Source organism: Macrobrachium nipponense, chromosome 16 (genome assembly GCF_015104395.2).
Source record: "Macrobrachium nipponense isolate FS-2020 chromosome 16, ASM1510439v2, whole genome shotgun sequence".
NCBI classification, from domain to species: Eukaryota; Metazoa; Arthropoda; class Malacostraca; order Decapoda; family Palaemonidae; genus Macrobrachium; species Macrobrachium nipponense.
In genome coordinates this window covers 77,189,144-77,211,643 of record NC_087209.1, presented here as the reverse complement: position 1 = coordinate 77,211,643, position 22,500 = coordinate 77,189,144, and the positions used below count along the sequence as shown (strand labels likewise).

Sequence of the window (22,500 nt, the reverse complement as noted above, 5' to 3'; positions counted from 1 at the left end):
CAGAAGAAGATATATTTTTTGTCTTTATTTCTCTAGTGCAGTTAGTTTAATAAAGTGGAAAGCGTGCAAGCTCACACAACCGGCAGGAGGGTCACTCTACCCGAAATTATTTGGTCATTTATCCAATCGAACGAACAGCAGTTTAAAAGGCAAATAATTGACTCCTTATATCATCATAAGGTAAAACAACATTATTTACAGAATATTACGACCCAAAGGAATGAATTCTATGCCTTTTTTTCGTGTCTGTAAAAACAAGTATACCATTTGTAATATCCTACACATGTATATGTATATATCTATATATATATATATATATATATATATACTATACAATTTGTATGAGTGTTTCCGAGCTTGCTGTCAAATTTCCTTTGTACAAGTTAATACTGTGAATAATGAAAAAGTTTCTCAACAAAGTCAGTTCACGTCTTACTCTTTTTTCACAGGGAATTTGCTTAAAACTGTGAACTAATATTAAAATCGATGAGCTTGTTAACTATGAACCCTGATAAACATCTGTCGAAGGTTTAAGTTACAAGAGCAGGAGCAGAGACGACTTAATTTTGGGTAACAGAAGTCAGGTATTCCAAACGATTTTCCGTTATATCACTTTCTATAGAAATACAGGTTGGGGGGGTGTGGGGGGCGCCACTAGAAATTTGAATTAAATTTCGTCTAAATTAAAAGTGCAAAATTTGTCCATTTATGAACACCCACATTTAAAAAAAAAAGTATAAATACATTTGAACAGCAATGATGACGTCAACTGTAAATAAAGCTTAAAACCAACTGACATAATCTGGACGAAACAGATTTTCCATGAAAAGATAAATCCAACAAAGTTAGCAATAAATATCATCCGAAAGTATTGTTCACTTATTCACAAAAATTTAGGGACCTTCGCTTCTGGTAAGCTGAACAGAAACTTGCAAATCAAACTATTTCAAGGTTCAAGAGAACAAATAGAAAAAGAAGCCTACAAATAGTTAACCAGAAAAAATGGTAATGGGCAAGGGGTGGTGTATTGAAGGACGGGGGGGGTGGACTTGAGGGGGGGGGGGTCAGGAACAAGAAGGTGAAAGTATTCTTCACTTATTCACAAAAATTTAGGGACCTTCGCTTCTGGTAAGCTGAACAGAAACTTCAAAATCAATATTTCAAGACATTCTAACTGCAGCTGAAGTTGCATCATCTACAAATCGAAATGTCATATGCTTACTTACAAGTTAAAAGAAATCCTTTGCTTGGTAGAAACTACTAAGAACGTTACTGTTTCAGGCATCTGATTGGTAATATAACGCCCCACTGTCTGCCACTCCGGTACTGAGATCATGCGCTTACTAACCGCGGTAGAATTCTATTCAGATGCTCTTTATACACGAATCTCTCAGCATCCAGATCCGAAAGACGTGTCACTCGATAACAGAACTTGAATAAAGATACTCGTCGAACAGTGTTAATTATACTACTAGATTTGGTCCTATCTTAGTGCGAATTTCCAACTTCCTTTATTTCAGTGACATACAGTACATACAAAAGTCCCCTAAATCCCAATAAGGACAGTTGTGAATAATTAAATAAAAAAAGCAGTGAACACAACTTAATTTGTCCTGATACCAACGAGGCAACGACGTCCATTCCTACGAAGAATTTTAGCTCATATTTTCTGTGAAGAAATGGCACTACAAATCATTATATTAATTCAGAACACGTTGCCAAACTACTTTGCTCCTTCTGGTCTCAGCTAAGTACAACATAGTCTCAATCAAACGAACACGCAGACGGATAAAAGCCACACATGGGACGGGGGTGGAGGTGGGTGGTTGCACTCCCAAAAGAGCTACTTACCCGAATGCCTTTCCTCCCGGTAGGTGAGATCGTGAACTCCCTAGAAGTATTGAAACCAAGGCTGGTCACTTCCGAGCAATCACGGGGGTAGGGGCAGTCTTCACATTCTGAAATGACACAGAGCATAAGATTACTTAATTGAAATCCCACCAACGGACGTGTGCGAAGCAGTGTTGCCGTTTTGAGGAATTTCGTCTACAAGGGTGGCTTTAGAGTGACATCTGGCAACACCTCCGTGAATACTCTGACCACAGCAACGGCGCTGAGGAATACAATTCTTCACTTTGCCTTTTTATGTTTTTTATACAAATAAAGTTCTAAAGTATATCCTGCTTATTCATTCAAATGAATTTCATTGAAATCCTTTATTTTTCTTCGTCAAAAATACTGTATGCTAAGCTAGTGACGTAGTTTTTTTACGTCACGGAAAATAATTCTACATTGGAAAATACGCATTCTAACCATTAAATCACAAATGAAGTAAAAAATAAGAACTGCGTATGGTAACACTGCTAAAAGCCAATGTTGTGAAGAAAAAACGGCAACGCTGGTGCGAAGTCAGAAGGTCAAATTTAACTGGCCATAGTTACTCGAACTTTGTCAGCTACAGGGATATTAGTAGGAAGGAATAGGAATATAGCATTTAGGCCAAAGGCCAAGCGCTGAGACCTATGAGGTCATTCAGCGCTGAAAGGGAAAACTGACAGTAAGAAGTTTCGCAAAGGGTGACGGGAGGAAAGCCTCGTAGTTGCACCATGAAACGATTGTTAGAGAGGGTGGAAAGTCATATGGAAGAAAGACAAGATGACTTGAGCCTAGTCAAAATGATAAGGCATTGTAGAATAAAGATCATCAGACAAGGGAGGATAATAAGAGAAAGAATTTCAAGTAAACTTTTGGAAAAATATTAAATTTCCTGTTTCCCTTTGCAATAAACAAACTAATGGGATACATAAATACGAATTGGTCAAACAAGCCTCACACCGAGGAGATATTGTGTCATGGAAACTAAAGAGAAAAGAAGATGCGGCGTTTAGCTAGATATGCACACTGTATAAGTGGCTGAAAATATTATTTTAAAATAATGAAATTAATACAGAGAGAGAGAGTCTTTTATGCGTGACTTTGTTGGAGAGAAGAAAAGCTATTGCTGCTCTTTCAAAATTGAATGAACTGTATGAAATCCATGACCTCTAATTACCTAAATGTACATGCATGTATGTCAAGTTTGTGTGTACCATTATTGTATGATAAATATACAAACACTCATATACTACGAGGAAGACAAGGATGAATATAAGCAAAAGGTACCAAAGAAAGTAGTGAATGTGGTCATTATAAAAGCACTGGATTTCAGCCAGTTATACTATCCAGTATATTTATTCTCAACAGGCTGGAAAAATAAAACAATAAAGTGTCGCTAAAAAGTGTTGGTAGGCCAATATTTGTTATCACAAGATGAAACGCGAAGCGTCCACAGACCAATCATATGGGAGGTTTTCCGTCATTATAGCATTAGTGTTATATTTGTTTAGCTAATAAATATTTTCTATGAACGAAGTACTGTAGGTGTCAAGTTAATGAATTGTGAATTGAATGGTAGGGTTTTAACGGCGAATACTATTCCAGCCTTGCTGTTTACCTAGCTCAGGGGTTCTGTTATGAAAACAAAAGTAGTCGGAGATAAAAGAGGTTCAGATTGCCCAAACGACGGAATGGTGAGAGGCTAAATAGAAGCATCCTGCAATAATCAACATAGGACCTACAAAGTTTGCTTTACATAATGGTTCATATATCGACAGAGATGGGATCAAAATTAATTACTAATAACACTGAAGTACTGAGTACGGACAAGGGCATTTCATGAAAGACTGGAAAAGGAAAAGGAAAAATGGGCAGGCTGAATAAGATTCGGAAGTCAAATAGACTGGAACTGGATAAAAGTGTAAGATTACACTACACATAAGTGTGGTGACCGGACTCATGTATAATCTGTATTGCTTACGGTCATGAGTCATAGTAATATAATTAAACAATATCTGAAAATTTTTTATGATCTGAAGATAAGCTTAAAGTATGTCAGGAGTCGGTGGGAGGACAGAGAAGAGAAATTCTGCCAGAGGGAAAATACGAAGTTTCTTTAAGTAGACGAAATATGACGAAAGGAAGATGGAGGCGACTTAGCCATGTACTATATTTCGCCCAATAGCTGGTGGCAAGTGTCAACTGGGCTTTTGCGGACACCATGAGAGTAGAAGATCAGTGATATTTGTGGAAAGCAAAGCGCAGGAAACACATGACAGGTGAAATGCCACAGAGGCCCTGTACGTCACACGGTATCGAGGCAACGACGATTTATATATGTGTAAACGTGTATCTGTATGTATATGTATGCATGCATATGTGTGTGCGTGTGTTATACAAGTAGCATAACGAAAAACGTATCAAATCAACCTACTTTCCAAGCAAGCATCGAAGAGGCCTATCCAGATTCCCCTGATGCACTGGGAATACCATATCCTCGCACCCGACATCAAGAACATTCCATCCGGACACTTGTAGGCTCGCACGTACTCAGGGAGGAGCCCAGCCCCGACTTCCTCGACGTTGAGCGGGGTATACAAAGGGTCCCCTACACAGGTCTTCGTGAATTCCCCTGAAAAGAGATTTTATACATTAACCAGACGTTTACTTTTGGTCACCTTCAGGATGTGACTTGGTTAAACGATTTGCAATTTACTAACTTTTCCGGTTCAGGTATTGTCAGTCTTACTTTTGCTGTTCTTAAGGCGAAAGAGGAAGGTCTTCATGGATGAGCATTCCGGGATCAAAGATTTGAACAAATATATGGCGAGGAACGCTCGAAAAACGATTCATTACATGTAACGGGATGTCGTATTAATAATAATAATAATAATAATAATAATAATAATAATAATAATAATAATAATAATAATAATAATAACCAGTAGGACGCCCTGAAGGCAATAACTCGCAAAGCTTCATGTTAAACCATCAGAGGGTTAACCAGGCATCTAAGAACGAGATCTCTGCTACATAATTATCATCGTTAATTAAATTTCAAATAGTCTTAAATACATTATATGCGATTAAATTGAAGGATTTAAGGTTTGATTTGCCAAAAGAATTTTTCTTTTACCTTCGACACTTTTGGAGATATTAGCATTTGAACCACTCATAAATAAGCCCGTTTCCAGTAAGACTGATATTTTAAAAATACAACTTATATGGGATGAAATTGAAAGATGTAAGGTTTCATCTGCCGAAAAAATTTTTCTTGAATCCTCAATACTTTTGGAGATATTAGCATTTGAATAGCGATGGGGACTAGTAGGAGTAATTACAACAATTTAAATGTGAATTTATGATATTTTAAAATTAAAATGAAAAATGTATACTATATGGGATGAAGTTTCAATCTGTGAGGTTCTATCTTTTCCGAAAGGATTTTTCTGCTATCTTCAATATTTTGGAGATATTAGCATTTGAATAGCGTCAGGGCCGGGCCGCCAAAAATGAGCCCGATTCCAGTAAGGCTTCGCTTCGATCGTAATTATACATTTTTCGAGGCAGAGTGAATCCCTCACTTGTTGGATTTCGGAAAAATCTTGCATAATGAAAAGGCAAATGAACTGAGACTGATTACGTTTCTATAGCATTTAGTTACGTTGTTGGAAAGCTTCTGTGTATTTACGAGAGAGAGAGAGAGAGAGAGAGAGAGAGAGAGAGAGAGAGAGAGAGAGAGAGAGACTTACCATCAACAGCAGTGCAGTTCTGACCGCTGTTAATATACCCAACGCCATTACAAGAAGATATGTGAACTCGACTCATGTTTGAAAAGGCCTTGGTCGGATCGCTGCAGAACCACATCTGTTGTCCATTAGGAAGTTGGACACTCTGGTAATCTTGATTTCCGTCTACATTAAGACAGATTCCCCGCACTTGCTGGAGGAGCAGTCCGGCTGACGGTAAGTAAAAGAAAAAGAGCTTCAATATTCAAACGCCTGTTTCCTGCCATAATACTCGTCTTTGACGTGTAAAGAGAACGCTCTGTTTTAACCAACAAAGTAATCAGCTAAGGAATTCCTAGGGGAGTATTAAATGTAATTTTGTGAAACTCCCATCAATCTTTAGCATATGAGTAAATTAAATGGTCGTAAAAATGAAAAATCACAGTTTATTTTGCTTTCATAAAAGTTCTGGAGTGCCAAGAAAGTCAGCCGAATCTCCTGTCTTTGTTTGACTGTATTTAATAGTTTTTTAAGAATGACACAGCAATAGATAAAATATGCAATAAAGAAATTTATCTAGAGTACCAGTGTTCATTAACATTATATGCTGGTAGTTTCATTGCTCCAAATAACCACCGAAACTTTAGGTCTTGAAACTTTGCGCTCAAACTCTCTTTTTTATTCTTAGAATAAAATCTGTCACTAATGGCGATTAATTAGGAATATATATATATATATATATACATAGTTATATCTGGACTGTTGATTTTCACTAACATATATATATATTCTTAGATAAAATCTGTCACTAATGGTGATTAATTAGGAATATATATAATATATATATATATATATATATATATATATATATATATATACGTATATACATAGTTATCATGGTTCTTGATTTCATACCCTATATATATATATACATTATATCCCTATATATATATATATATATATATAGATATATCATATATATATATATATATCTGACGTTGCTAGTCCACTGCAGGACAAAGGCCTCAGACATGTCCATTCCATGCCGCCCTTATGTTTATGGTCTCTCTATGCTATTCTATACCCGCAAGTTTTCTTAGCTCGTCTGTCCATCGTCTTCTCTTTCTTCCCCTGCTCCTTTTGCAGTCTCTAGGGACCCATTCTGTTATTCCTTTTGTCCACCTATTATCTGATATTCTCATTATATGTCCTGCCCACGTCCATTTCTTGATCTTACTTGTTGTTAGAATATCCTCTACTTTAGTTTGCTCTCGTATCCATGTTGCTCTTTTTGTCTCCTAGTCTTATTCCCATCATTATTCTTTCCATAGCTCTTTGAGCTGTAACTAGCTTATGCTCTAAGGTTTTAGTAAGGCCCCAAGTTTCTGATGTATAAGCTACACTGGTAGGGCCGTCTGATTAAATACTTTTCTTATTAGAGAAAGTGGCATTTTACTTTTCATTACCTCATTTTGTTTACCAAAAGCTCTCTATCCCATGCTTATCCTTCTTTTAATTTCGGTCTCATGTCTTGGGGAAACACTTACTGTCTGAACTAAATACATATATTCATTAATAATCTCTAGAGGTTCGTCCATAACCCTTATTTGTAGTCTCTGCATTTTCATTGAGCATCATGTTAGTTTTACTCATATTCATTTAATATATATATATTATGTATCCATATATAATATATATTATACTATATGATATATATATATTATATATATATATATATATAATATTTTATGAATATTATTATATAATATATGTATATATATTATATATAATGATATATATATATTTTAATATTATTATATTTATATTATAATTATAAAAATATATTATATTATATAATATATTTATATACAATATATATTATATATATATATATATATAATATATAATAATATATTTCTAATTATTAATTATATATAATAATATATATACTTAAAAAATCACAGTAGATGCACGTGACTCATAAATAAGCGAATACCACGGGAAATGATAGTCAGGAATCCAAGCGCCCCTTTCGTCTTTATTCAGACATCGTCAAGGAGCTACTAAAGTACAACTGGAGAGGAAGGCCTCAGGTACAAACAAGATCAGGAATACCAGATGGTTAATTATCAAAAGGGTAAAATAAAAATTAAAAGGGATAATCCAGGATTATCGGATATCACACGGTCACAAACTTAAACAGATTCTGACCCTAACCGAAATTACAAAGTATCTTACAGTCCAAAACATGTAAAAACTGAATATATTAATTTTGTTGCTATATTTATCTACAACTTTTTTCATTATGAAAGCATCAAGTTTAAATAAACCAAGACTTAAATTTAGAACATTTCTATTATTTGACTTGATAAAACAAGATTCAATGATATTCCTTTTAACTGTGTCATTACATGGTACTAAGGCTCTTGCTTGACTCCAGTTAATAGGATGGTCTAAATCTCTCATATGTACAAATAATGCATTCGATATTTGCCCAGTTCTCACAGAATATTGATGTTGCTTAAGACGCTGTGAAAGAGATTTGCCAGTCTGTCCGTAATAGATTTTATCACACTTTTTGCAAGGAATTTCATATATGCAGCCTGGAAGATCTTTAGGAGAATTTTTGATTACTAAACTCTTGACATTAATATTACTGAAAACAACATTTATGTTAAAAAGCTTTAAAATTCTAGGAATATCTAAAAACCTTTCATCATAAGGTAATTTTAGAATGTTATGCTTACTAAATTCAAGTTTGTCATTAGTTGAATAAAATGTTTTTCTAGCTCTTTTCCATGCCACATCTACAAAAGTCCTTGGGTATTTAAGTTTCAATGCAATATCATAAATAGTTTTAATTTCAGCGTCAATAAACTGCGGGCTACAGACACGTAAAGCCCTAAGGAACATCCCAGAAAAAAACAGAGAATTTAACATTTTGATGGTGATTGGAGTAGTAATGAACAAAAGAGGCAATATTAGTTGATTTTCGAAAGACTGAAAAGGTGAAATTTCTATCATTTCTATGGACAGTTACATCAAGAAAATTCAAATTACAATTTCTTTCTTCCTCTACAGTAAATTTTATAGGAGGGACTAAATCATTGAGATTATTAAGGAATTCCTGGAGGTTTTCGTGAACTGGCCAAATACAGAAGATATCATCCACGTATCTAAACCAAATAACTTTTTGGGGCAAAATTCTTGGTAAGAGTTTTGTCTCAAAAAATTCCATGTAAATATTGCTAAGGACAGGAGATAATATATATATATAAAATATATATATATATATATATATATATATATATATATATATATATATATATTATATATATATATATATATATATATATATAATATATATATATACATATATATATATAATATAATATACACACACACATATATATATATATATATATATATATATATATATATATATATATATATATATATATATATATATATATATATAGAACATAAGGGCATATGTACTGTGACAATAACAGTGAAAGTATAAACAGTGGTTAAATAAATATTCAAAATACAGTGCCATGTGCTAGTGTTTCCTTAAATGTATGTTTAAGATTTAATGTTACATGTTGGTTTTAGATAAATTACAAAATTACATACAGGAATAAAAATGAATATAGAAATCTAAATACAGGAATAAAAAAAATTTATTTTATAGTATGCATAAAGGTACAAGTCAGATAATTTCTGTTTATACATAAATGTGTATAACTTAAATCTGAGTGAGTGGGTGAGTGAGCGTGTGTGTGTGTATGTGTGTGTCCAAATGGTCTACGTTTGTTAACGGCTACAGATTCGTGTTGGGCGGTGGAGTTTATTGATCTCTTACAGGAAAAAGGACCAAAAGACGACATTGCCTCACTCGAAGTTGAAAGTTTGTTTACGAATGTTCCCGTCGAAGAAACGATCGACATCATCCTTGATCGTGTATACAGGTCCGAGAAGAACCCGCTGCCCATTTCCGAAGATGTCCTCCGAGATATGCTGAAGGCTAGTACTATGGAGGCCCCTTTCCTCTTTCATCGGGGGGAATTATTTCGACAAATAGAGGGGGTCGCCAATGGATCCCCACTAGGGGTCCTTTTTGCATATGTACATGGCCACCGTCGAAGAAAGGACCTTCAGAGGACATCAAAAACCTAGGATTTATGGGCGGTACATCGACGATATTTTCGTCACAATAAAAGAACCTGACGATGCCAGAAAACTAGCAGATGCTCTAAAAAGAAACTCAGTGGTCAACTTCACCACAGAGCACAGCCAACAGAAGACTTTGCCATTTCTTGATGTCTTGGTAAAACAACAAGGACAGTTTAAGACGACCGTTTATACGAAAGCAACGAACGCTGGCCGTTGCTTGAACGCACGCGGGGAATGCCCGGACGCATACAAAAAGTCTGTCGTGAGTGCCTATGCCCACAGAGCCTTCACACACAGCTCATCATGGAGAGACATACATAACGAACTCGATCGAATTCGCCAGCTACTAACAAACAACGGCTATGCAGATCAAATGATCGAAGCAGCAATAAAAAAGAAAATGGACGAATTTTACCAACCCAACACGACGACGAAAAACGAGGAGAACTTGATCATTTACCATCGTGTACATTATGGGTCTGCCTACAAGGAGGTTTGCTGCACACTGCACGGGATAATAAACAGAGGCGTAACCCCAAAAGCCCCTTACCACAAAATAAGCCTCAGGATATATAGTAAGCCCAACCTTGTAGCAGCCCTAATAATGAAGAACAGCACCGCTCCGGGGGGACCGAAGGAGATGTGCACGAATGTAGTTTACAAATTTACTTGTCCAGAGGAGATGTGTTAATCTCACAGCCAAAACTACCATCGGACACACTACAACGACCCTTCGGAGACGTCTGCTGGCTCACAGAAATCAAGGGGCCATCCATCAACACTACATAGATGTTCACGACAGGAAGCCATCTCTACAAGAGCTCATAGAAGGCACCCAGGTCGTGCACAGAGAAGACAACTATGGCCGTCTCTTAATAACCGAAGCGGTGAGCATCGTTATTCAGAAGCCGACCTTGAACGTCCAACAAGAGTCGTACCATATACTCCCCTCCAGCAGGAGAAGGAATACGCAAGTCAACAGGGACCAGACAACACGCTCCAACCCACCGAGAATATCGCGCCTCTTAGAAGACACGAGAGGGCCCAGCGAGAGCCAAGTAACATCCTTGCTCAGGTCGTTGAGACCCCGCCCAACACGAATCTGCAGCCGTTAACGAACGTAGACCATTTGGACACACACTTACACACACACGCTCACTCACTCACTCACTCAAATTTAAGTTATACACATTTATGTATAAACAGAAATTATCTGACTTGTACCTTTATGCATACTATAAAATCATTTTTTTTTATTCCTGTATTTAGATTTCTATATTCATTTTTATTCCTGTATGTAATTTTGTCATTTATCTAAAACCAACATGTAACATTAAATCTTAAACATACATTTAAGGAAACACTAGCACATGGCACTGTATTTTGGATATTTATTTAACCACTGTTTATACTTTCACTGATATATATATATATATATGTATATATATATATAATATATATATATACACAATATATATATATATATATATATATATAATATAAATATATATATATATATATATATATATATATATATATATATATATATATATATATATATATATATATGGCGGTAACAATCAACAGCCTATATATAACCATAGGAACAAGAGGAAGCCATCTCAGGCAAGTGCATATTTGTATTCCTTACGTTCAAGGCCAAGTCTCATTGTCAGAGCAATAAAAAATATACCCATACATTAAAACATCATACATGACTGACTAAAAAGAAATCAGTATGCTAAATACAATTTCAAAACATTCAGTTTAAAATACCGGGAGAGAAGTATTGTTGTCCAAACCGAAGGAAATAATCCGAGTGATACGGAGAGAGAAACGTTAAAAATCCAGGGTAAACTCGTGCTAAGAAAGACGGGCGGAGGCAGTTGATCGTTTAGCGTCCGGACAACTAGTTTTATGCAGAGACTCGAGAATTGTCCAGCTGCTGAAGAGTACGAGCCCTCGAAAGAATTTTTTTTATTATTATATTCAATATTTACACTGCATTTTTTCTCGTGTTCTCGAATAACAAAAAAGAACAGATAGATAGATAACTCCCCTGTGACTACATCGGGCCCAGAAAATAAATACACCTTATTCGATGTCATCAGAGTCCAATCTATCCTTATATATAAAAGGGGAACAAGCTAGTTTGATAAACGAATACCTTGAGAAAATATTTAATTAGAAATTCACCAATTAATCATTATCAGAGTTATATACGGTGTTTTAATGTATGTGTATAATTTTTTTTTTAACAGATTTGATAATGAAATATTAGTAATAATAACATATATATATATATATATATATATATATATATATATATATATATATATATATATATACACGAAATTGTATTAGCCACAATGTCCTCTTCAAATTTCTTTGAAGTTGGAGCTCAATACTTTGTAGTGAAAAACATAAAAAAATGAGCAAAGAATCTGAGAAGTTAAGAATGCATTGTGACTATTTTACAATTTCATATGCACTGGCTAAAAATAACAGATAGATTCTACACACACACACACAAACATACATACATGATAATATATATATATATATATATATATATATATTTAAAAAATCACTGTCGAAGCCAGTGACTTCATAAAAATAAGTGAATCCCACAGGAAAATGATAGTCAGAAATCCAAGCGCTTTCGTCTTTACTCAGACATTGTCAAGGAGTTAATGATGTACAATTGGAGAGAAAGGTCTCAGGTACAAAACAATATCAAGAATACCAGATGGTTAACTGTCAAAAGGGTGTGAAAATTAAAAGAGATAATCCAGGATTATCGGATATCACACGATCACAAACCTAACGAAACTTACAAAGTACCTTTACATTCCAAAACATGTAAAAAACTGTAGATAAACATAAGCAACAAAATTAATTAATATTCTTGATCTTGTTTTGTACCTGAGACCTTTCTCTCCAGTTGTACTTCATTAACTCCTTGACAATGTCTGATTAAAGACGAAAGCGCTTGGATTTCTGAATATCATTTTCCTGTGGGATTCCCTTAAATATATATATAAAAATGTATTACATATGCTTTCATTGGCCACTTTCCAGGTAAATGTTTTCTTAAGGTATTCTTTTGGATATAATAATACATACATATCTATATATATATATATATATATATATATATATAATCATATATATATATATAATATATATATATATATATATACGGATGTATAACTATTATTATATATGTAATGATTATATAATTACATGTACATACTATATATATATATATATATAATCTATATATATATCTATATATGTAGATATATAGATCATATATATATATATATATGTGTGTGTGTATGTTGTGTGTATATATTGTAATATATAATAAGTATATATATATATATAGTATTATATATATTTATATATATATATATATATTATATATTATATATAGATAATATATTATCTATATATATAATATCTATATATAGCTAAACGAATACCTTGAGGAAACATTTACCTGGAAACTGTTCAATTAAATCATTATCTGAGGCTGCTCATTCACAGGATGTCTTAACTTTAAAGGGTCTGCTACCACTACTTTCAAAACATTCGTGAAAAAGACGACTTTATAAAACCAGTCATGCCTCGAAAAGGTTGAGAACAATGTTCAGTTGCTGATATTGGTAATAATAGATAATGATCTCAAATCGTCTTGCTTACATATGAGAACCAGAGGTAGGAGCTGAAAAGCCATGGCGCCGAGGAACAGCACCAGTCGGTCGTGACGAAACGACGTTCCTTCTCCGACTGAGGTTCGTTCGTTTGCCCACAAGACTAGACGTTCATTCCATGGACCACCTGTGATCCTCGCGTTTTCCACGCGAGACGCGCGCATGTCATGACGATGACAGTGGTAACGCTCCAGCTGCTTTCGTGTCAGGATCAGGGCTGCCACACGTACTTTTCAGGAAAAACCCAGATTCAGATAAAAAAAATCAAATTAATTTAAAAAAAATTTAAAAAAATCCAACGCTGTATATATATAATATATATATATATATATATATATATATATATATATATATATCTCACAATGTGGTCTTTTCTCAAAAGCCACAAGCCCACAACGTATTTTAGTAAACTGTAGCCAACATTTCTCGGCAAGTTGCAACATCTTTGTTGATGTTATGTCCTTGCGGACCATACATACATGATATTTTACAAAAATATCTTACTTCAATGTAATTTTGCAAATGAAAAAGAAGAAAAAAAGTTATCTCCGAGTAAAATAACCCAGATGAGAGACAAAAAATCCAAATCTGGGTATGAAAACATAGAAGTGGCAGCCCTGGTCTGGATACGTCGACACCCGGAATTTTTTTTTTCTATAGAATACTTGACACCGAAAATATCTTGCTTGATAATACGTTGACACCGAAAATATCTTTTTATTTTTATTTTATTTTTTTAAGGATACGTCGACACCTGAAATATATATATATATTTTCTTATAGAATAATTGACACCGAAAATATCTTGCTTTATAATACGTTGACAACGAAAATGTCTTTTTTTTCATTTATTTTTTTAAGGATACGTCGACACCTGAAATATATGTTACTAGAATATTTCGACATCGAAAATATCTTTTTTTAGGATACGTCGCCAGTTGAAATATCTTTTTTAGGATAAGTAGACACCAAAAATATCTTTCTTTAAGATACGTCGACATCAAATATATAATTTTTTAGGACACGTCGCCACCTGAAATATCTTTTTTATTTTAGGATACTTCGACATAAAAAATATCTTTCTTTCAGATATGTCGACACCGTAAATATCTTTCTTTAAGATACGTCGACATCAAATATATAATTTCCTCCGGATACGTCGCCACCTAAAACATCTTTTTTGTAGGATACTTCGACACAGAAAATATCTTCTTTTTATTAGGATACGTCTACCCCTAAAATATCTTTTTTTAGGATACGTCGACACCTGAAATATCTTGTTTTTAGGATAAGTGGACACATGAAATATCTTTTGTTTTTAGGATAAGTGGACACCTCAGATATCTTTTGTTTTTAGGATAAGTGGACACCTGAAATATCTTTTTTGTAGGATACGTCAACTCCTGAAATATATATTTTAGGATACATCGACACCTAAAATATCCTTTTAAAGGAGATTCCTTCCCAAAAGTACAAACTTTCCAAGGTGCAAAGATGCCTAAACATTTTGAGTAGCTTGTTGCCATTTCTTACCACACTGACAAATAATTTAATTGAATATTAGGCCAAAGGCCAAGCACTGGGACTTATGAAGTCATTCAGCGCTGAAACGGAAATTGATAGTAAAAGATTTGAATTGTGTAGCAGGAGGAAAACCTCACAGTTGCACTATGAATCAAATGTTAAGAGAGGGTGGAAAGTAAAATGGAAGAAATAACATGAAAGGAGGTATAGTAAAAAGAAACGGAACGGGTTGCAGTTATGGGCCGCAGGCACGCTGCAAAGAACCTGAAGTGATGCCTACAGTGCACCGCATGAAGTACTACTCTGACGTTGCTACTCCCCTATGGCGCCCACCAATTATACACTGGCTTTGAGTCGTAACTAGGTATTCACAGCATATTCATATCAGTTCATGTTATTTAACCCTACACTTTCACAACTTCAAGAGCCGTACACACAAAGAATTTACTTCTTTTGCAACATTCCGCATATTAGTTTTTTTTGTAAATTTGAAGGCTTTTAATTAAAACATTATGTTGATAAAGAATTTTATCTACAGCCTCAGTTACTCACACAAATTGTCAATGAGAGAATTCAAGTGTCAATTATGACTTGATTTCAAATAACGCACTTATTTGAGCACTCATAAAAGTATATCTTAGTTCAACCAGACCACTGAGCTGATTAACAGCTCTCCTAGGGCTGGCCCGAATAATTAGATATTTTTACGTGGCTAGGAACAAATTGGTCACCTAGCACCGGGACCTACAGTTTATTGTGGGATCCGAACCACTCTATATCGAGAAATGAATTTCTATCACCAAAATTGAATATCTCTGACTCCGCGTTGGCCGAGCCTGGAATCGAACTTCGGACCACCGGATTGGCAGCCGAGAGCGAAAACCACTCGTCCTGCGTGGAACTATGAGCACTCAATGATGCCTAATAGCCACAGCCTAGACATACTGCCACATTGATGGCACCGCGCCCACACTTACGGACTATGTACTACATTTGCTGAACTTACTATAAGCGTGTTAATGTTAATAAACGAATTAACGAAAAAAAAAACCGATAGTGCAGCGCTAACTACCAAATTAAGAACAAATAAATAAATAAAATAATAATGTCATGAAATTCCGAGTCCAATTTCAGAATGACCCCGTCTTTGGCTAATTACCTCACTCATAAAATGGAATGGAATGGAATATAGTATTTAGGTCAACGCACCTGGGACCTATGAGGTCATTCAGCGCTGAAAGGGAAATTGAAAGTGGAAAGGCTTGAAAGGTGTAACAGGAAGATAACCTCGCAGTTGCACTATAAAACAAGTGTTAGGCAAGGATGGATAGCGGGATGGAAGAGACAATATGAATGGAGGTTCAGTAAAAGGAATGAAAGGAGTTGCAGCTAGGGGCCGAAGGGACGCTGCAAAGAGCCTTAATAAGTATTGCTTACAGTGCACCGCTAAGGTGCACTGATCCCACTACGGGCCTAATATCGAATGTTTCATACAAATGTTGTATACTGAATCACCTTAACGATAAAGCACAGCAATAAATAGCAACACTCAACACTCAGGTTTCGGCACTCGACATTCACCATGTTATGAGGCTAATTGGCTACTTAATAATACAGTACATTCGTATTATTGGTGGCTGGCCTTGCTTTATTGGCTATATGTTGAGAAAACCTGTCAAGGTAGTCTGGTTCCATTTCCAGAAAAGAGGCCCCACTAAGTTATTAAGGCATTTCTTGTTAAAATTTGGTAACCAAATGACCCTAAAGGAAATGGGCCTGCTACATCCAGAAATAAAGGTTACCAAGCCGTATTTTGAATATTAATGCCCAAAACAGATGTAAACCAAAATGGCCGCCATAAAATTCTAAATGCCAATAATGTCTCGTTTTTCTGGTAATAAAAAGTCTTCACTTCTTTCCCCCGCGCCAACCCCCACCCCCTGGGTTTATGACACTGAAGAACACAATTAAACTGTAAAAAAATAATTTTGAAGGTACCTTTGATGACTTTCAGAGGTATTTCGCGCTTTTTTAAACCAAAATTACAAAATCTCTAAAGTCAATGATAATTATGTGTTTCGTCTTAGTTTTTAGATTCATATTTCTGTGCTAGCTTGTAGATATTATGCTTACTTCTAACACATTCTTTTTTGTCGTTGGCAAGTAGTGTGCAGATACAATTGTAAAATATGAAAAGAATCATCCTCCCTATTAAAATATTAATATATACTATAGCTGGTTCACTTAAGGTAGATTCTTTGATGAGCCGTTTGCTTAGGCGACGTTTGTTTGGGGGCTGCTGATTGGCTGGTACTGGGAGGTAGGCAGTTCCCAGCCAATCAGCGCCCGCCAAACAAACGTCTCGTAGGCATCGGGCTCAACCCAGAATCTACCTTAAGTGAATCAGCTATACAAGCAGCTATCTTTCACAGACATAACGTAGATTACAACAGTGTTTCGACTTTAAGGTGAAGGGATAATATAGGCAATTTCTAATCTTTAGGGATTGGTGCCAATATTGACTAAAAAATGGAAAAGACGAGCTTTGGTGAATCTCGAATCAAGTAAAAAACGTTAACTCTCTAATGCACTAAATTTTTTTCCTCCAGATATTGTTGACACACTCTAGCTATCAAATGAGACTTAATTTAGCTCTTTATCTCTATAGTTATAAAGCAGTAGCCGTTATCACGAAAGCATACTAAAATGCCCATTTTTTATTGCTGATTTTGCCTTCGGCAGTCAGGAGCAGAATCTAGGTGGAAATAATGTCTTTCAATAAAATTTTCAGGTAGTTAAATGTGCTTTTGTAACCCAAGTCAGTATTTGAGCAACAGTCCCTTCAAAGACCTGTGAAAGAAATTGTTGTTTATGTACATCATCTGTCAGGCCCAGAAGAAGGAAACACCTGTAAATGATGACCAAAGGGACTTCAAATACTGCAAGACAGTGCCACGAAGAGGTACAAATTGAAGGGCCAAAAAAGAAAAATGTTATAGATAGGATTTCAGAGTTACTTACATGGCATAAATCCTGCTATTGTGCATTCACAGACAAAGGCAAAATATCAAGACTAGAAGCCTCTGGATCACAAGCCAAACGAAGAGATAGTTGTCCTAGTAGCTCTGGTGCTTCAAAATTTCGGAGTTCATCTGAACGAATTAACTGGGACCTATGTTGATTCTGCCAAGTTTCTTCCATTCTATATGTACTTTCAGCATGAGCCAAAAGGTAATGAAAGCTGCAAAATCTGAGACTGAAAGCTAGGTGTTGCATTGTCTGACTGCAATGACCTAATGGCTGCTGAGGGGAAAATACCATTTGAAGAAGTACATACAGTTCCAGAGAAACATAATGAAGAATCAAAACACTGATGAGCCATTGGACTTAGCAATGGCATGGTTGTAGAATGAACCGGAGTTATCTGCTGCTCAGGGTACCATTCTTGAAGCCAGTGAAATTTAGTCTCGATATTGTCAGCTATGTTCAGAGAAGAGCATCTTTTACCAATAAACTGAAACAAATAGTTGGAGAAATTTATGAATTTCATGTGTTGCAAACAAAGGAAGGAAATGAGACAAACTGCTGTGGCTACTGAAAAGATCTCCCCTTTAATTCGTCGGATGAGACTATGACGGATAGTCCAATTCTAGTGCACTAGTCTGACAATGACAAGTTGCATTTAAATTAAGGATAGACATATTGAACCATACACCATACAGCAGAGCCAACATTTCAACCAAATGATGTACATTTTTGCATTCCAGAAAACTTGCAACATTTTCTTACAGTCATAGCAAAACTTTCAAAATAGGAATATGAATTACAAAACCTTTTCTTTGAATTTTGAAGTTTTCAGCAATGTTCAAACTGTATTTTTAGCAATTAAATAAAACTAACAAGCTTAGGCCTGGGAAAAATCTGAACATAAAAAAGGAATAATTGCATAGGTAATTATATACTATTAAATCATTACTTTTAAGCAGATAAGAGATATAACACGAATCATCTTATTGTTATGCATCAACGCTGAAAAAGATGAGTATAAACGAAAGTATCACTATAGCTAAAACGCATCCACTGATACCAACGGGTGGAAAAGGCTTGTGCAATTTAACTATCTGAGTGGTGGCACCATGAAGAAATCGTAATATATGTCTACAATGTACAAAGACAATAAAATGATCTTGAAAATATTTATTTTATATCTGTTATAGGAATGTTTAGATTTTCATAAAAAATCCAAATATTCATATAACAAATATATAATATATTTCAGCAGCCCATATGTCCAACAAGCTAGAGGTGCAGGATTCCTTTCTCAGCTCTTCCAGATCAGGAAGGTATTCCCGGGTGGGTAGAGCCAACCTGTCTGTCAGTTCAAAAATGTACTCAAACTTCACCCTCCAATGGGTAACTCTCCTCTGTTGAGAAACTTGTCCGTTGTAAGTTTCTTTATATTTGGTTTATATTTGTGCATGAACCAAATGCAAATTCTTAAAGTAATTTGTATTTTTACTAACATACAAACCTGAAGGTCTTTACATTTATGATCCACCTCACTCAACCCTCACTGTGATGACTAGACAGAAAGGCTAAGCGGCGTGTATTCAGATTTCTATATCAACCATTTCTGGCCAGAAAACATATTGAGTTATCTACATATTCTTGCACTTCAAGTTACCTTAGAATGAATCAATATACACCAACAGCAAGTAGGCCTTTTGTTGGTCATCTAAAAAAGTGTTTCAGAGATTTGGTGTTTATACTAATAAATACCTTGATGAATAGGTATCTTTTCGATATAATTTAAATCATCAAAATATTTTATTCTTCAAGGAACAGGTAATCTTTAAAATGGAATCCTTTAGTAAATGAAATTACATCTTAGAAGTCTTACATTGTTTTTGTTATGCTTATAAATCCTTTTGCAGCATACGGATAGTTTGAACATAGCCTAAAACTTCAAAATGCAAAGTAAACTTTTTGAAATTCCTATTCCTATTTTGAAAATCTTGCTATGACTGTTCAGCTTATTGTGTGTGCTGTTATTATGATGTAGCAGTAGTTACGATAACCGCTTTGAGTAGCGAGTTAATTAAGCGTGCTGAAAATTACGGCACCGCTAACCTTAGCACAACGTGCTTAAAAAGATAATTTCAAGTCTCAAAGATTAAGAATTAAACCAGCCAAAAAAAACGTGTTCATATTTATCAAACCATAGGGAAAATTGTGTTAGCTGTCAATTTTCAAACTTGCCGACATGTATGACACTGGAAATGGAAAAATACAAAATTAACACTACTTGGCAACTGTTACATTGAGTCTAAGTTCTGGACGATACAAAAAGAACCATGTTGCGTCAGATTTGAGCATGACTTGACCTGTACCAACATTTAGGCTAGTTTAGTCATTTTATGTGAGCGTAAATTGTCATGATGAAAAGCAGTAAACTGCGTAGTTATGACATTTAGGACTTGGGGCCATGCGCTGGAACTTACCCAAGTTATTCAACATCTTTGAAATAGGTGATCTGGAGGTCTCAGACATAAAAAAAAAAGGATGAGAGAGGAAAATTGCCTACAGTTTCCCCAAACAGTATCACCGTATGGGGCATAGAGGACATAAAAGTATCTCCATCGTCATTTTCCTTTGTAGTTCTCATTAAATTCTAGACCCGGCCCCTTAATGGGATGGCTGATTTCGCACACAATCGCTGTCATTCGTAGATCGTAAGTTCGACCGCAGTCAATGCTGTCGAGTTGGTGACACGAATTAAATCTTGGTCAGCAGAGCGTCGAATGACTGAAGAAAATTCAGCGCTTGTCCTGATGGTCTTCATTCCAAAACAGCAACAACAACAACAAAAAACTCAGCCTAGTGAACTGCTCTGAGTAAACCTTTCTTGAACCTTTTCATTGGTTTTTATCCCACCACAGTCTTTGAATTTACAACTATATTTACCTCATTATTTTTTTTTTTATCCCGTATGCGTAATGAATTTTAATGACAGGTCCCACCTGGTGTAGCCTCCGCCGTACTTCGGTCGGCCTCTTCATGTTCTTTGGAAAAACCAGTTCATAAAAAAAAACCTCTCTCTCTCTATTCTCTCTCTCTTTCTTCTCCTCTCTCTATCTCTCTCTCTCTCGTCTCTCTCTCTCTACATCTCTTCTCTCTCTCTCTCTCATCTCTATATATATATATATATATATATATATATATATATATATATAAAATTTTAAAAAATGCGTTGAAATTTCTTCGGCGCAATCGAGCGTATAATCAAGGCTGCCGAAAATAGGACTATCTTTCGGTGGTCTCGGTATAATGCTGTATGAGCCGCGGGCCATGAAACTTTAACCACGGCCCGGTGAAGGCCTGTCCTATATCGTTGCCAGACGCACGATTTGGCTAACTTTAACCCTAAATAAAACAATAACTACTGATGCTAGGACTGCAATTTGGCGTTTGATGATTGGAGGGTGGATGATCAACATAACCATTCGGAGCTCTCTGAAGCTTCAGTCGTTTTTAAAATATGAGGCGGACAGGAAAAAGAGGACAAAACCAGTGCGGACGAACAGACACACCGCCAGCACAACAGTTTTCTTTTACAGAAAACTAAAATCCAGGAAGGGGGTTTCATAGGTGTCCTCAGAGTTATCACCGTTTCTTTGCCGTGAATTTTCGTTTGTTCCCTTCTGAAATTACATCCTAAAAGGTTCAGTCAGTTTCCTTGTAGCATCATCGATGGTGGCATCTTTTTTACCTCTAACCTGCAAAATTTCTAAGCGTTTCTCGCGCGCAGCTTTTCTTTCATCTTTCCTCAAGTAAAGTGTCCATCCCAGCGCTGAAGTACATTCACTGTTGCGCGTCAGTGGTGGATTTTAGAATATTTGGAATCAAATCACTCATGGTTTTCGTGACTGATATTCCGTCGTTCCGCTGTTCACACGGTCAGTCGGAATGACAATCACGGAAATACTGACATCCGAATGATCGTGTGAACTCGGCTTAAAGAGTGGAAACATACAGCAAATAATAGTGGTTCTTGCAGTAACATAATCACCTCAGCAGATTAAAGAAAAAAAAAATAATTGTTCTTCATTGAGGGAGTATTCATGATCAAAGTATGAATTTCGCGCTTTTCTCCTTTTATTTCTGTTGTGTATGACTTGTGCAACGTCCCTCGTGCTGGTTTCTAAGTTGCTAACTGTACGAGAAGGTGTGCAACTGTCGAAGTTTAAAACGATTAGCTTTCATATAAAAGAATTTTAATTAAGATGAGTTATTTCGCCAAGATGTATAAAATTTTGTCCATTACTACGTATGTTAATCTAACTCCGATATATTTATGTATGGTAAAAAGTATGTAATTTATATTTTTTTTAATTTAGGAAATTTGTATATTTGTGCAAAGAGACTATCGGAAGTTTCCAGACTGAGCAGTGCGTTTGAGAATACACATTCTGTGGGGA

General features: G+C 35.3%; 1 protein-coding gene across 2 annotated transcripts in view; it reads right to left on the bottom strand.

The window, feature by feature from the left end:
- The window catches only part of LOC135195835 (uncharacterized), a 70,437-nt gene that overhangs the window by 44,349 nt on the left and 3,588 nt on the right, over positions 1–22,500 (bottom strand). The window contains exons 1-4 of one of the 2 annotated variants that reach the window (XM_064222345.1): positions 13,488–13,714; positions 5,628–5,834; positions 4,310–4,507; positions 1,852–1,958 (exon numbers count right to left, since the gene is read on the bottom strand). In XM_064222345.1, coding sequence (XP_064078415.1) covers positions 1,852–1,958; positions 4,310–4,507; positions 5,628–5,834; positions 13,488–13,662 — 687 coding nt within the window. In that variant the 5' untranslated portion in view covers positions 13,663–13,714. Of the gene's footprint in view, positions 1–1,851; positions 1,959–4,309; positions 4,508–5,627; positions 5,835–13,487; positions 13,715–22,500 lie in introns of those variants that run through there. The other variant, XM_064222346.1, reaches the window with a different exon arrangement.